Here is a 15798-nt window from a genome sequence, read left to right as displayed (position 1 = left end):
AATTACAAATTGCTGAATTTGCTCTAGAATTTCTGATGTGGAGGAGGAATACAGGTTTCCGAATGACACTGATGGTACTAGACAGCAGACGGCTCTTTGAGAATACCCTATAAAAGATTGTATCTATCATGCTCAGAGAATTCCAAACAGCCTATATAGGAAATCGTTGCAAATTTACCAATTCATCAAATATGAGAGTAGCCAGGAATAAGATCGACATCAGTTTTTAAGTTACAAAAGTAAATCTCTAGGTCAAGGTAAAAATCAACATCATATCTTTACTGGAAGGAATCTAAAAGGCTGGATGGGCCATTGTCATCCTGTGACCAGGGAAATAACTCAGCTGGTAAGAGCACAGGACTTCTGAGCTCAGGTGCTCCATCTACCAGTGTGCTGGCTTTTTCAGTCTTTCATGTGAAACTCTCTCCCATATCAAATTTTTTAAAATGAGACATCTAGTACAACTATTTAGTTGAAACTAGAATTTCTTCATTAACATTCTTGATCTTAATAATTTACTTTTTTAAAAAAAATTTTTTTTATTTATCTATTTTCCCTTTTGTTGCCCCTGTCGTTATTGTTGTAGTCATTATTGTTATTGGTGTCGTTGTTGTTGGTTAGGACAGAGAGCAATGGAGAGAAGAGGGGGAAAAAGAGGGGGAGAGAAAGACAGACACCTGCAGACCTGCTTCACCACCTGTGAAGTGACTCCCCTGCAGGTGGGGAGCCGGGGGCTCAAACCAGGATCTTTATGCTGGTCCTTGCGCTTTGTGGCCACCTGTGCTTAACCCACTGCGCTACTGCCTGATTCCCGACAATTTACTTCTTAGTTCTAAGGTTAAGAATTCATTCTCTTGTTCCTGAGGTAGCTCATGCCATACATTTAGATATCTATCTCCAAGTTCTTTCTGTCACCAAAACTATCCTTTAGAAGTTTCTGTGCATCCATTTATAATCTCTGGGCTTTAGAAAGGTAAACCACCTCCTTTCTCCATTTGATAGCAGTCACAATTCATGTTTTCCTCAGTCAGTGGTTCTCAATCTCTGAAGTGCGTCAAAGTCACCCTACAAATTATAATATGGATTCCTGACCTCCAGTATTATGGTTGTGCAGGGGATTTAACCTGGGACTTTGTAGCCTCAGGCATGAGAGACTCTTTGCATAACCATTACACTATCTACCCCTACCCAATCGCAGAGATTCTAACTTTGTGTCTGGAATTGTGACCCCAGGAGTCTATATATTTTTTTAAATTTTTATTTATAAAATGGAAATATTGACAAGCCCATAGGATAAGAGGGGTATGATTCTGTACAATTTGCACCACCAGAACTCTGCATCCCATCCCCTCCCTTGAAAACTTTCCTATTCTTTATCCCTCTGGGACCATAGACCCAGGATCATTGTGGAGTGCAGAAGGTAGAATGTCTTGCTTCTGTAATTGCTTCCCTGCTGAACATGGGCATTGGCAGGTCAATCCATACTCCCAGTCTCTCTCTCTCTTTCCCTAATGAGGCAGGGGTCTGGAGAGGCAGGACTCCAGGACACATTGGTGGGGTCATCTGCCCAGAGAAGTCAGGTTGGCATCATGATAGCACCTGGAACCTGGTGGCTGAAAAAGAGTTAAGATATAAAGCAGAAGAAATTGTTGACTAATCATGAACCTAAAGGCAAGAATATAGCAGATGAAGATTTGGGGTCTCCGTTTTGGAAATAGCTAGCAGGTCTATTTTAGGTATATTCCAAGGAGCCCATGATTTTACTAGTTTTTGCCTGAGCCTGACAGCTAACATTCAGGTGGACCCAAGGTATTGGATGAGTCTATATTTTAATGAAATCTCCAGGTAATTCTGATGCAGGTAGTCTGTTAAGTTCAAGCAAGTTATGGGATATAGTGCAAGATACCCACAAATATGATAGCACATTGAATATTTTAGTATGAAAGAATGTAACAAATGGCCTGTTGTAAATTAGCTTAAAAAGGGTTTGGGGAGCTGCTGCACATAAAAGGATTCGCAGCAGGGAGCTGGGAACAGGTTTAAACAATACAAGGTTTTATTAGGTAAAAGGCAAAATAAGCAATTATCACCAGGGGTTAAGAGTACGCTAGGTCCATAAAGTCTGAGTATAGTTATCAAACGTTTAGTCTCATAAGATAGACAATTATCAACTGAGGTATAGATTGCTCATGGCTGTAGAGGGGTCTTAAAAGTTTATCGGCAGGAGTTGGGCGGTAGCGCAGAGGGTTAAGCAGATGTGGTGCAAAGCGCAAGGACAGGCATCAAGATCCCAGTTCGAATCCCCGGCTCCCCACCTGCAGGGGAGTCGCTTCACAAGCGGTAAAGCAGGTCTGCAGGTGTCTATCTTTCTCTCCCCTCTCTGTCTTCCCCTCCTCTCTCCATTCCTCTCTGCCCTATCCAACAATGACATCAATAACAACAATAATAACTACAACAATAAAACAGCAAGGTCAACAAAAGGGAATAAATAAATGTAGAAAAAAAAAGTTTACCAGCTAGCAGTCACACATGTTCATTTCCCAGGAGAAGTAGTCATGGACGATACCTGCAGCATCTCTGCCAAGATGAAGCAGCAACCAAAGAGAATGGACTTCTGGCTGTATTTTTAAGTCTGTTCAATCCACCCACAATGCTTTGTACACCAGCACAGACTGGATCCGCCCACAACCCACCATGCGCCTGCGCAGATCACTGCATGCTCTGTCACCAAGTACTGGGATTGGGCTGGGATTTCCATGCATGGTCACCGGTATACTGTCACCACAATGGCCTGTGCACAAAGAACTTGCTGACTTTCCTGAAGTTGGTCCTAAAACAACGCTCCTGTGAGAAGTTTCTTTTCAATACCAGAGTAATGGAGCATCCTTATCTCTAAAAATAAGTGGACCCAGAGAAGAATATGAATGAGCAGGCCTTGGTAAATTTGCCCCATTTGCTATACTTAGCTTATGTCTTTGTCCTATTGTACTTTTTTAAAAAAATTTTTTTAAATATGATTTATTTATTTTCCCTTTTGTGGCCCTAGTTTATTTACTGTTGTGGTTATTGTTGATGATGTCGTCGTTGTTAGATAGGACAGAGAAAAATGGAGAGAGGAGGGGAAGACAGAGGGGGAGAGAAAAACAGATACCTGCAGACCTGCTTCACCGCCTGTGAAGTGACCCCCCTGCAGGTGGAGAGCCGGGGGCTTGTACCGGGACCCTTTCGCTGGTCCTTGCACTTCGCCCCATGTGTGCTTAACCGGCTGCGCGACCGCCTGACGCCCCCCCCCTTTAAACATTTTATTTATTTATTAATGTGAAAGATAGGAGGAGACAGAAAGAGCCAGACATTACTCTGGTGCATGTGCTGGCAGGTGCATGACCTCAGGCATGCTTAAGAGTCCAAAGCTTTACCCACTGCGCCAGCTCCTGGACCACTCCTGTTGTATCTGTAGCTCTCTATTCTTCATCAAACTTAGCACAAAAATACTTGGATTTCCTTATAATGGCTCTTGTGTCACATAAAGCAAGAAATAAATTAGTAAACTCTTCTGTTAATCCCTCACAGTCTGATTTTCAGACTCATTCAGGGACCCTTAAGTGAGAAGAGAACTATTTCGCCCTAAAAGATCCTGTGACGTCATTTTGTTTCTAAACTTAATGCCCCAACCTCTTCAAGAAGTTCCTTTTATAACACGACTTGAGTTCCTCATTATCCTGTTTGCACAGACTTGCCCATCAAAATACAGTCGAAATTATACTCACAAATCCCTTCCCATGACTCACATATAATTCTTCATGCCATGTATACCTGCCCAAAATGATTTCCTTCATAAGCTTGTCTAACCTTTCTTCCCCTCCCCTTCTAAAAATGTGAATTCCAGGCTGTAGCGCAGCGGATTAAGCGCACGTGGCGCAAAGAGCAAGGACCTGCGTAAGGATCCGGGTTTGAGCCCCCGGCTCTCCACCTGCAGAGGAGTCGCTTCACAGGCGGTGAAGCAGGTCTGCAGGTGTTTATCTTTCTCTCCCCCTCTCTGTCTTCCCCTCCTCTCTCCATTTCTCTCTGTCCTATCCAACAACAACGACATCAAAATAATAACTACAACAAGGACAACAAAAAGGGAATAAATAAATAATAAATAAAAATTTTTTTTTAAAGTAAATTTTACGAGAGCAAAGACATGGTTCACTTTGTCCATGCACATCATTCTGTTGCTTCCACCAGTGTCCAGTATTTCAATAGGTCCTAAATAAAGTTTCATTTAATGAACAAATTAGGATGATGGAAATGAAAAGCCAATTTAATTTAGGAGGTGATAAATGAGAACAAAGCCCTAAAGCTATATGGGATAAATAATCTGTCCTAAAAGAAGTATTTGCTGAAGGATTTTAGGGAAAATTTTTGCATAAATAGTTTTATGAAGTCTTACTATTGACTTAGGGTTGTACCCTTAAGCAGTACAGATGGTTTGCATGTCTTTGAGTGAGAAGCTCAAGCTAGAGGGGTGAATCAAAGCAGAGCTCATTCATTATTGGGTGGGATTTCAGAAGTGTATTTAAAACATGCAAATCCTTCCCAAATAATGTAAAAATGCAGGAATATACTGAACAAACAAACAAAAAAGTGAATTCAGAATGTTTGGGGTAACAAAGACTGTAATCAGTCTCCAGTACTAAGACAATTTTTATATAAGACAAATGTTTCTCAGGCTGTTCTCTTTTTAAAAGCAGAGCACTGGTTAGCTGTGGTTTATTATGGCAGTAGGCATTGAACTTGGGACCTTGCAGTCTCAGACATGAAAATCTTGTGCATAAACCACTGTGCTATCTCCCGGATCCCAGGTCTCTCTTTTTTCTTCTTCCCTTTCAGGAGCATGGGCAATCATTAGGAAAAAATATAAAGAAATTATATTTATGAAGTGTCCATACATTGAATAATGTCCACAAAATTAAATTCATTATTAGAGGACTCCATTGAAAATCAAAGGAAAGAATTAGTTTAACTAGTAATTAAGGAAATACAAATTAATACCACAAGTGATAATATTTTATATTGATTTGGGGAATAATAAATCTAACAATTCCTTGGATTACTCTAGGTAGAACAATGGGACTCACATTCTGTGTGTTAAGAGTATAAATTGGTGTGATCACTTTGGAAATGTTCAGCTTTCTTAGTAAGTACCAGTGTGAATAGAGTTCCCTAACCATTATGTCCACTCCCAAGGTTTCTGAGCCTAACAGGCAGGTTTCTGAGGCCTTTTAAAGACTTAAAAAAAATTTTTTTTAATATTTATTCATGTATTCCCTTTTGTTGCCCTTGTTGTTTTATTGTAGTTATTATCGATGTCATTGTTGTTGGCTAGGACAGAGAGAAATGGAGAGAAGAGGAGAAGACAGAGAGGGGGAGAGAAAGACAGACACCTGCAGACCTGCTTCACCGCCTGTGAAGCGACTCCCCTGCAGGTGGGGAGGGGGGGGGGGGTCGTCGAACCGGGATCCTTTCACCGGTCCTTGCGTTTGGCGCCACCTGCACTTAACCCGCTGCACTACCGCCTGACTCCCCCTCTGAGGCCTTTTAAGACTGCTGAGTAGCAGGGTATTTACATAAGTACAAGGACTGATGGCCTCAACTTGCCCTGTGTTTATGCTTCTTCGGCTTCAATCTCTATAGTCTGGATTTTTGTACCTCTTTCTCCCTGTTGTTAAAATATTATTTTCTGAAGAGAAGGATGAATAGCAAATGATCTCACTTATTAGTGGGACTTAAAGTAGGAACAGGAAGGGGGAGCACAAAGTGAAACATGGACTGGACATGGTGTATTGCACCAAAGCAAAGGACTCTGGGGAGAGGGGAGGAAGGAGTGGAAGAAAACATTTATGTAATGAAGTTGTATGCATGTGTCAGTAATTGCACTGCACAGCATTAACCCCATCAATAAAAAAAATTAAAAATAAATAAATAAATACTTTCTGAAGAGGTAAAAGTCACAAATTGCAGATAAATATAAAGATGAATGTATTTAAAGAACTATTTTTTCGTATGACATGAGACAACCAGGCAGATCTTATCAATTCAAAGGAAAAGTTCAAGCAGCATAGGCTTATATAAAATAAAGGGTGGTAAGCCTCTCTCTGGATTTTCCCTTATACAGAGGGAAATGAATAAAAATTCATTTGATAATTCATGTTGGTAAATTGATCTTCCCTGTAAAATCTGATTATTAGATGACTATAACAGTTCCTTTCACAGACGGTCCTGTGGCAATGCCCAGACATGGACAGTTTTGACACTGAGCAGGTTGTTCTGTTTGTGAGCATAAGGATGAAAAACTGATCTGGAACGTCCTTGATCCCTTATGTACAGTAATAACAAACAAACAAACAAACCCCCCCTAATATCTATAGGGAATTGAGTGACCAAAAAAAGGCATGATAGCAAAAGAAACTAAGAGATCACCTTGTACCAAACTCAAGGCTTTGCACAATGTTTGCATCATTATGTTAGTTCTATCTCTAGTCAGTGTCTAAATCATAATAAAAAGGAACCAGGACTATATTATTAGGGTTGTCCAAAGAAACAGATCAACAGGTACATATGTACATATATATAGAGAGATAGATAGGTAGATAGATATCTAATCTATCTAGACAAATTTTTCTCTTAAAGAATTGGTTCAAGAGATTCTAATGCAAGTCAGAAATCTGCAGGGCAGGTTGGCAAGTTGAATGTTACATTCGGAATAGATGTTGGGAGCCAGGTGGTGGCACACCTGGTTAAGCACTTACATTACAGGTTCAAGCCCCTGGTCCCCATCTGCACAGGGACCTCCCCCTTCCTCTCAATTTCTCTCACTATATCTAATGAATAAATTTTAAAAAATTTTTTAAAAAAGGAATAGATGTTGCAGTTATGTGTCCAAAGGCAGTCTGTAGGCAAAAATTCTTCCTTGTCAGGAAATAATCCTTTCTATTCAGTCTTTAAAAAAAATTTTTTTTTCATTGAGGGGTTAATGGTTTATAGTCAACAGTAGTTGGTTCATGTGTAACATTTCTCATTTTTTAAAAAATATTTATTTATTCCCTTTTTGTTGCCCTTGTTGTTTTTTCTATTGTTGTAGTTATTATTGTTGTTGTCATTGTTGGATAGGACAGAGAGAAATGGAGAGAGGAGGGGAAGACTGAGAGGGGGAGAGAAAGATAGACACCTGCAGACCTGCTTCACCGCCTGTGAAGCGACTTCCCTGCAGGTGGGGAGCCGGGGCTCGAACCCCGATCCTTACACCGGTCCTTGTGCTTTGCGCCACCTGCGCTTAACCCACTGCGCTACAGCCCGACTCCCCATTTCTCATTTTCTATCCAATCTTTTAACTGGTCAAATGAGACCTACCCACATTATGAAGGGTATTTTGTTTAACTTTAATGTTAATAATACTAATTCTTCTAACTAATAAACATAGTATCTATTTAGCGTCTTTACGTTTTCTTAACCACTGTTCTATAGTTCCCAGTACACAGGTCTTGCATGTCTGTCATATTTATCTATATGTAAGTTGTGTTTTTAATATCACATAGATTATTGTTTTCAATTTTAAGTTCCAAGTGGTTGTTCCCAGCTTTTAGAAATACTATAGTATTGTACTAGTCTTTATCCTACAACCTTGCTAAACACATGAATTACTTCTGGAAGACTTGTAGATTCCACTGGATTCTATATATAGATAATCTGTAATCTTCTATAATTAAGACAATTCCACTTCTTTTTTATGTAGGTGCCTTTTCTTTCTTGCATTGGTACAATGTTTAAAAGAAGTGGTGAGAGCGGACATCTTTGATTTGTTCCAAAGCTTCATGAGACATTATTTGCTCTTTCACTATTAGATATGTTTGTTACAAGTTTTTCAGAGATGCTTATTTTAAAATCAAGTTCATTGTACCATGAGCCTATTGAGAGGTTTTGTTTTACTTTTTAAAAATATTTATTTATTTATTTCCTGTTTGTTGCCCTTGTTGTTTTTTATTATTGTTGTTGATGTTGTCGTTGTTGGACAGGACAGAGAGAAATGGAGAGAGGAAGGGAAGACAGAGAGGGCGAGAGAAAGATAGACACCTGCAGACCTGCTTCACCGCCTGTGAAGCGACTCCCCTGCAGGTGGGGAGCCGGGGGCTTGAACTGGGATCCTTACGCCGGTTTTTGCACCATGTGCACTTAACCCGCTGCGCTACCGCCCAACTCCCTTTGTTTTACTTTTAACAGGATTGAATGTTATAGTTTGTTCCCTTTTCTCATTTATTAAGACTATGTGCTTTTCCTCTTTTAACTTGTTCACATGACAAAGTTGCCAATAATATTCTCTTTTTATCTTCTTAGCATCTGTAGGACCTATAGGCCCTATTGATGGTTTTGTCTTCTTTCTCTTTTTCATCTGATCTGTATGATGAGAGAGTATGATTTCATTAACCTGAAAGAACCAGCTTTGCATTTCAGTCATAGTTGGTCTATTTTCTGTTTCATTAATGCTTCGCTCTGATCTTAGTTATTACCAGTCTTCTATCTACCTGCAGTTTCAGACACTTTTCTTTTCCCACCTCACAGCAAAACTGAACTCATGTATTTGATACAATTCTTTTCAATTGGAAGTATTCAGTGGTATGTATACCTTTCTCTTTATCTTCTGTGTTGATAGTATCCTACAAATTTTGATAGATTTTATGTTCATTTTTTAAATATATATTATATATATACATTTTAAAATATTTATTCCTTTTTGTTGCCCTTGTTGTTTTATTGTTGTAGTTATTATTGTTGTCATCGTTGTTGGATAGGACAGAGAGAAATGAAAAGAGGAGGGGAAGACATAGAGGGGGGAAGAAAGATAGACACCTGCAGACCTGCTTCACCGCCTGTGAAGCGACGCCTCTGGGGGCTCGAACCGGGATCCTTATGCTGATTCTTATGCATTTAGTGCCACCTGCGCTTAACCCGCTGCACTACCACCCAACCTCATTTCTTTTACTTTATTAAAAAATATTTTAAATTTATTTATTTATTATTGGATAGAGACAGCCAGACTTTGAGAAGGGAGAAGGAGATAGAGAAAACGCAGGAGACAGAGAGACACCTGCAGCCCTGTTTCACCACTTGTGAAACTTTTCGCCTGCAGGTGGGGAGCAGGGGCCTGAACCCGGATCCTGAAGTACAGTAACACATGTGCTTAACCAAATGCACCACTTTCTGGCCCCACTTTCTTTTACTTTTAACTTTTTTATTTTTATGTTTTGTACGCAATAGATCATTGTAATGTACTTTCTTAACCAGTCTGAAAATTGTGATATTCTGACCATTTTATTTAACATTGTTGTTACCATATTAAGTTCACTCTATCATTTTACTTTTTGTTCCTTGTTTTTCTCATTTGTTCTTTCTTCATTTTCTTCTCCTTCAAATTCTTTTTTTTTTTTTTTAAGATTTCATTTATTTATTCATGAGAAAGATAGGAGGAGAGAGAGAACCAGATATCGCTCTGGTACATGTGCTGCCGGGGATTGAACTCAGGACCTCATGCTTGAGAATCCAATGCTTTATCCACTGTGCCACCTCCTGGACCACTTGCCTTCAGCTTCTTTAGTCTTTATTACATATTCTGTATAATTTTATTTCCATCTTTTCTGTTGCTGTAGCTCTGTTTTATTATTTTATGGGTTGCTTCTGATTCAAAGTCTACATCTTCAGCTAGAGCTGACCAATCTTCAAGTCATATTACATCCCTTCACAAACAGTAATCTTACGGTGTTTTATTTTGACTTCTCTTCTGACTTTTATCCTGTTGTTACTATGTTTATACTGCTTGTTATGTGACCATATTTTGTATTATCTATACATAATAAACTCTATATCACATTACTGTTGCTTTTGTTTAGACAGTCAAGTATATTTTAAAGATATTTAAATAACGAAAAATACTTCTTATATATTTATCAGCACAGCTATCCTCTGGTACTCTACATTCTTATAGGTATCCTCATGTTTCTTTAAAACAAGCAAACAAATAAAAAAGACTTTACTTGTTTTGTTTTAATGAGACAGAGAGAGACCAGAGCACTGCTCAGCTCTGGATATGGTAATGCTGGGGATTGAACCTGGAACTTTGGAGCCTAAAGTCATAAGAGTCTTTTGCATTATGAATCATTATGCTGTCTCCCCTGCGTGGTAAACTCATGTTTCCAATTGGCGATTATTTTCTATCTTCAGAATGGATGGACTTCATTTAACATCTCTTATTATATAGGTCATGTGGCAATAAATTTTTTTCAGTTCTTGTATTTAAAAATAAAACCCCTGATAATGGGTGAGAGGCAGAAAGAAAGAGGAGAGACACCTTAGCACAGCTCCATGACTCGTGAAGCTAGCCTCCTGTAAGAACACCCCTGTGTGAAACAGGGGTTCAAACCCAGATCCTACTGACCAGTAACATGTGAGCCACAAGAGAGCCATACCCCAGTCCCAATTTTTGTATTTCTTTGGGTGGAAGTCTTTCTTTGAACTTTGTTTTTGAAAGGTATTTTTACTAGATATAGAATTCTTTTTTTTCTTTAGTATTTTATTTTTTTTAACTCTTATTTATTTACCTCCAGGTTTCTAGTCCGCGTTCTTTAGTATTTTAAAGGTTTTGTTCTACTATTTTCTGGCTTGTCTTGTTCCTATTAAGAGCTATGCTGTCATAGTTATCTTTTTTCTCTATATGTAACTTGCCTTTTTCTCTGGTTGCTTTACAATTTTTTTTCTCTATGACTGTGAGCAATCTGATTATAATGTCCTTTGGTATAGTTTTTGTCAAGGTGTGTGTGTGTGCGCACACACACGCTTGTACCTTATTAAATATTTTGGTATTGTTATCTTGTAATTTTCAGCAAATTTGGAAAATTTTTAGTCATTATTTCCTCAGAAAATGTTTGTCTCCTTTTCTTTCCCCTCTGGGGCCCAAACACCATATATTGAGGTCAACTGAAGTTCTCCCACAGTTCACTGGTGTACTTTCCATTTTTAAATTCCCCTTTTCTACATATTTTATTTTGTATTAATTATATTGGTGTGCTTTTAAATTCACTGATCTTTTTGTGGAATGTCTCAATTGCTGCTAATTATATTGTATGTTATTTTTTCTCACATTGTAGTTTAAATTCCTTTTTTATATCTTTTTTCTTATCTTCTGTGTCTCTAAATTTTGGAACATATGGAATACAGTTAAAATAGCTGTTTTAATGTCCTCTGTTAATTTTAACATCTGTGTCACTTCTGGATCAATTTCAGTTAGTTGATGCCCGCCCCCCCCCCCCCCCCCATTCTGGGTCATATTCTCCTGCCTGCCTGGTAATCTTTGACTGGATGCCAAGCATTGTCAATCTTTATCTTTTTAGGTGCTGGATATTTTTGTATGCCTATAAATATCTCTGTGCTTTGTTCTGGGATTCAGTTAAATTTCTTAGAAACAGTTTTCTCCTCTTGGATCTTATTTTTCCTGTCTGTTAGTTTGAAGCAGAGTCTGTTTAGAACTAATATTTCCTCATTACTGACTTAAAGTCCTTCTTGCAACTTCCTTGTTGCTGCAAGTACTTTGAAGTATTCTAGCCATTGTCCTGTAAAACACTGAGAGTGGGGAGAATGGGTAGAGGGTGTCACTTGGACACAAAAATGGCACTAGTTTCTGTGGTGGATGTGGGGAGACATATGCACACATATAGAGATTAAACTCTGGAAATTTAAAAGTATTATAAAACAATGTTGTCAATAAAAATAGATTTAAATTTTAAAAAGATCCAGGAGTACTGGGCTATGATCACTCCCACTATCCACAAATGGCTTCCGATGGAACTTTTCAAAGTGGAATCAAAATTTATACAATGGAATTACAGAGGATTTTGATTATAGTAATATAAACATTTTAAATGATGACTTTTACTAGGAGAGATTTCTAAATAGGCATGCAGAAAAAAAAACAAGTATCTATTGAATATGAATTACCAAACAATATTAATAAATATTCTATTTATTTATTTATTTATTTATTTTTAATGAGAGAGAGAGATACAAAGAGAAAGATAGAGAGACCACAGTGCTGCTCAGCTCTGGCTTATGGTGGTGCAAGGTTTTGAACCTGAAACTTCAGAACCTCAAGGCATGAAAGTCTTTTTGCATAGCCATTATGCTGTCTCCCCAGCACAAAACAGTATTAAAAAGGAAATGCACATACTAGAAAATATGAAAGTAGGTAAGAACCAAGAGATGTAAATAGTTTATCTTCCACTACCTAGTTCACTATCATTGGTGCTCATAAAATATTTACTATTAAAAAAGCAAAGCATGTGGATGGGCCCAGAGCAATTCTACTGCACTGTATCAAATGGTAACGAATAATGTTTTGTCCTATGCTTTTGTTTTGCAGATATTATTACTTGGCATTCAAAGCACATCAAACACCTCCTGCTAGCAAAGAAAGCTGTATTGCTATCTTGAAAAAGTCCAGATTAGATCACTGGGTGCTGGGAAAAACAAAGGTAGTCTCTTTCTTTCTTGTTCCAATTGTTACCTGTGGTATCTTCTGTGTACTTTTATCTCTTGCTAGTGAGTTAAGTGGCTCTGCTGGGTAGTTTAGTAGACAAGGCCTCAACCTATGATCTACGTTAGTCGTAGGTTATTTCTGGAGCCTCATGGGCTAAAGGAGGAGGTTTTTCTTTCTGTTCTGCATACTGAGAGTCATTTCACATGTCTAGAGTGAGACCTTGAAGTTCACTCCGAAATGTTCTTTTTTTCCAGTCATGCATAGCCAAGCACCACATGCAAATACGCAAATCATATTATGACCAAAAAATGAACATCTTTTACTGCTTTGTCCATTTTGTATTAAACTCGCGTTAGTTATTGCATAGCCTGATTAGTAGTCTCAGTGTGTGCAGCTTCACATTTACACCCCCTACAGGACTCCAGGTAAGTACGATCCACTCTGGACCTTTAAAAAGTTTATCTTAGCTTGAATGTTTATAGCCACAACGATGTTTGCCACGAGTTATCCAGGTTTCTTTACCTCTGGACTTTCACTGTTGGCTGTGGGTCAGTTCCATTGGTTAGCTCCTTAACCAGAGGCTGTAGGAGAGGGGAGATCAAGCCAAAGAAATGTGACTTCTGGCAGAAGTGTAATATGCTTGAAGAACATTTGGGATCCCCGTAGACTCTGTTCACCTTTTTGTTTACAGCCATAGTCAAGGACTGGCTTGACCTTAGAAGAGAAATTATATTTGCTTCCAAGAAATCATCAGCAGCATTAGTATAACTCAAGTCACTGCAAATATTATTTGAATAGTGGCATAAGTATTTATATTAAAATTATGCTGGAGGAGAAAGAAATTGGAAACATTTGGGAGCACAAGTATAATGCCCAAAATAATGTCTCCTTTCAGGTTTTTCTCAAATATTATCACGTCGAGCAGTTAAATTTGTTACTTCGAGAAGTCATTGGCAGAGTGGTGGTGCTGCAGGCATATACCAAGGGGTGGCTGGGAGCCAGAAGATACAAAAGAGTCAAAGAGAAGAGAGAAAAGGGTGCCATTATCATCCAGTCAGGTAAGGGGTCCTGGATTCCATATATACCAAGGCCCTCTCCCCTGTTGCTTCTCTGGTAGTTTCTTCTCATCCTATCTTTCCTCCTCACTCCCAACCTTGTCCCAGCAAACATTTATCCATTTTCTTTTTCTTTCCTTTTTTTTTTTTTTTTGCCTCCAGAGTTGTTGCTGGGGCTCGTTGCCTATACTACAAATCCTCTGCTCCTGGAGGCCATTTTTCCCATTTGGTAGCCCTTGTTGTTGTTGTCATTGCTATTGTTGTTGTTAGATAAAACAGAGAGAAATCGAGAGAGGAGGGGAGACAGAGGGGGAGAGAAAGACAGACACCTGCAGACCTGTTTTATCACCTGTGAATCGACCCCCCTGCAGGTGGGGAGCCAGGGGCTCAATACAGGATCCTTACTCCGGTCCTCGTGCTTTGCACCATGCGTGCTTAACCCACTGCATTACCGCCCGACCCCCATTTATCTATTTTCTAACTCAGGCCTGGCTCTGCATGAGCTCATGAGAATATAGCATGAGCAAGACCACCCAAATCCTGACCTATTTTCTGATAAGCAGTTAAGTCACCCACCACAAGGCACTGTGATGACAAGATACAAGTAGTATTGGGGGAATAGTTACAAAACACCCATCACACACACACATCTGCCCCCAACTCTCAGATGACTGACTTACATACTTCAGGGCTGATACCTGGTTTTCACCTTCAGAGTTAGTAATGTACTTGCAGAAGCTTTTGTAGTACTGAGAGAACTTACAACCCACAGGAACACGTCACTAGACTGTATCATGCACTCAGCCCTGTCACTGCCTCCTTGCACATATGTGTGTGTCACGTGCATTCCTGTGCTGTTGCTGAGTGGCTGCGCAAGTGCCAGGTTTTGAACATTGACCCAGTTACGTCCTTTGTCCTCTCCTAACTCTGGATGGTAATGTTTACGCTAGACCTCATCACCTCTCTCAGCAACATGGGAAGCTGTGTTACTCATGGTGGTTAGTAAAAAGAAAAAATAGCTGTATTCCTGGCTATGGCTGAAAGTCCTAATTCTCGATCTACCAGAGTCTCATTTTCTCTTCTTTTCATCCATAGTCTGTGTGTGTGTGTGTGTGTGTGTGTGTGTGTGTGTGTTTTCCCATCAACATTGTCCCCTTCCTTAGCACATTCCTCTCACATGGTTCACCCTCACCAAAGGCAAGTATGCCTCTTAACACCACACCTTTTTTTTGTCACTTTCCTTCAAAGTTCATGTTTATACCTTCCTCTCAATAAAAATAAAGAATAGGCAAGGCTATTCTAATTCTTTCTCACTTTGCCAAGTCCTGAAGATAGAGCTTCCTCTATGAAGAGGTAGGAAGGAAAACCACCTTGCCTAGGGCAGGAGACCCAAGTGATTTCTTTTAAAATATTTTTTTATGTATTTGTATTGGATAGAGACAGACAGAAACTGAGAAGGAAGGGGGAGACAGAGAGGGAGAGAGATAGAGAGACACCTGCAGCCCTGCTTTATAGCTCCTGAAGTTTTCCCCCTGCAGGTGGTGACTGGGGGCTTGAACCCAGTTCCTTGTGCATTGTAATGTGTGCATTTAACCAGGTGTGCCACCCTCTGCCCCACTCCAAGTGGTTCTTAAGTGGAATCCATAGTGTTCTGGAAACTCACTGCCTACATGACAATAATTTCTTCTCAAAAGCATCTCAGAGGCCAAGCTGAGAGTACAGAGAGGCCCCTCTTCCCCATCATTGCTCACGTATCTCTGCTTATTTGTTCGGTGAGAAAGAAGGAGGGGGGAGGGGGTGGGAGGGAAACAGCTTCTATCAATTCTCTGGCACGTTCCTAAATTAATGTCATTCCTAGCACATGGCTTTATATTTTTAGCCTGGAGAGGATATGATGCTCGGAGGAAAGTCAAGAAAATAAGCAACAGAAGGAGTGAGTCTGCTGTTCATATTCAAGCAGGTAATTAAAACATCATTTCCATAGCGTCCACTTGGAAATATTCTGTGATTAAGTTCATATGAGTTTGTGAAAAGCCGAAAGGTTAATAATTCAGGAGCACTGGAGTGTGAGTCAGGCACTTGAGGAGGGGTTCTGGTGCTTATTTGGACACACCCCCTCTGGTGACTCAGAGACTAACACCAAGTATTTGTTGCTTGCCTTCCACGGTCATGGATGCATGG

The 15798-nt window shown here is 39.4% G+C and overlaps 1 protein-coding gene across 1 annotated transcript in view; it reads left to right on the top strand.

Moving 5' to 3' along the window:
- The window catches only part of MYO3B (myosin IIIB), a 508363-nt gene that overhangs the window by 297220 nt on the left and 195345 nt on the right, over positions 1 to 15798 (top strand). Inside the window, exons 25-27 of the mRNA XM_060177727.1 lie at positions 12446 to 12557; positions 13458 to 13620; positions 15497 to 15577. Coding sequence (XP_060033710.1) covers positions 12446 to 12557; positions 13458 to 13620; positions 15497 to 15577 — 356 coding nt within the window. The remainder of the gene's footprint in view (positions 1 to 12445; positions 12558 to 13457; positions 13621 to 15496; positions 15578 to 15798) is intronic.

The sequence above is a fragment of the Erinaceus europaeus genome, chromosome 18 (assembly GCF_950295315.1).
Source record: "Erinaceus europaeus chromosome 18, mEriEur2.1, whole genome shotgun sequence".
In the NCBI taxonomy this organism is placed as follows: domain Eukaryota; kingdom Metazoa; phylum Chordata; class Mammalia; order Eulipotyphla; family Erinaceidae; genus Erinaceus; species Erinaceus europaeus.
Note: the sequence above shows the minus strand (reverse complement) of the source record. Positions and strands in the feature narration are given on the sequence as shown.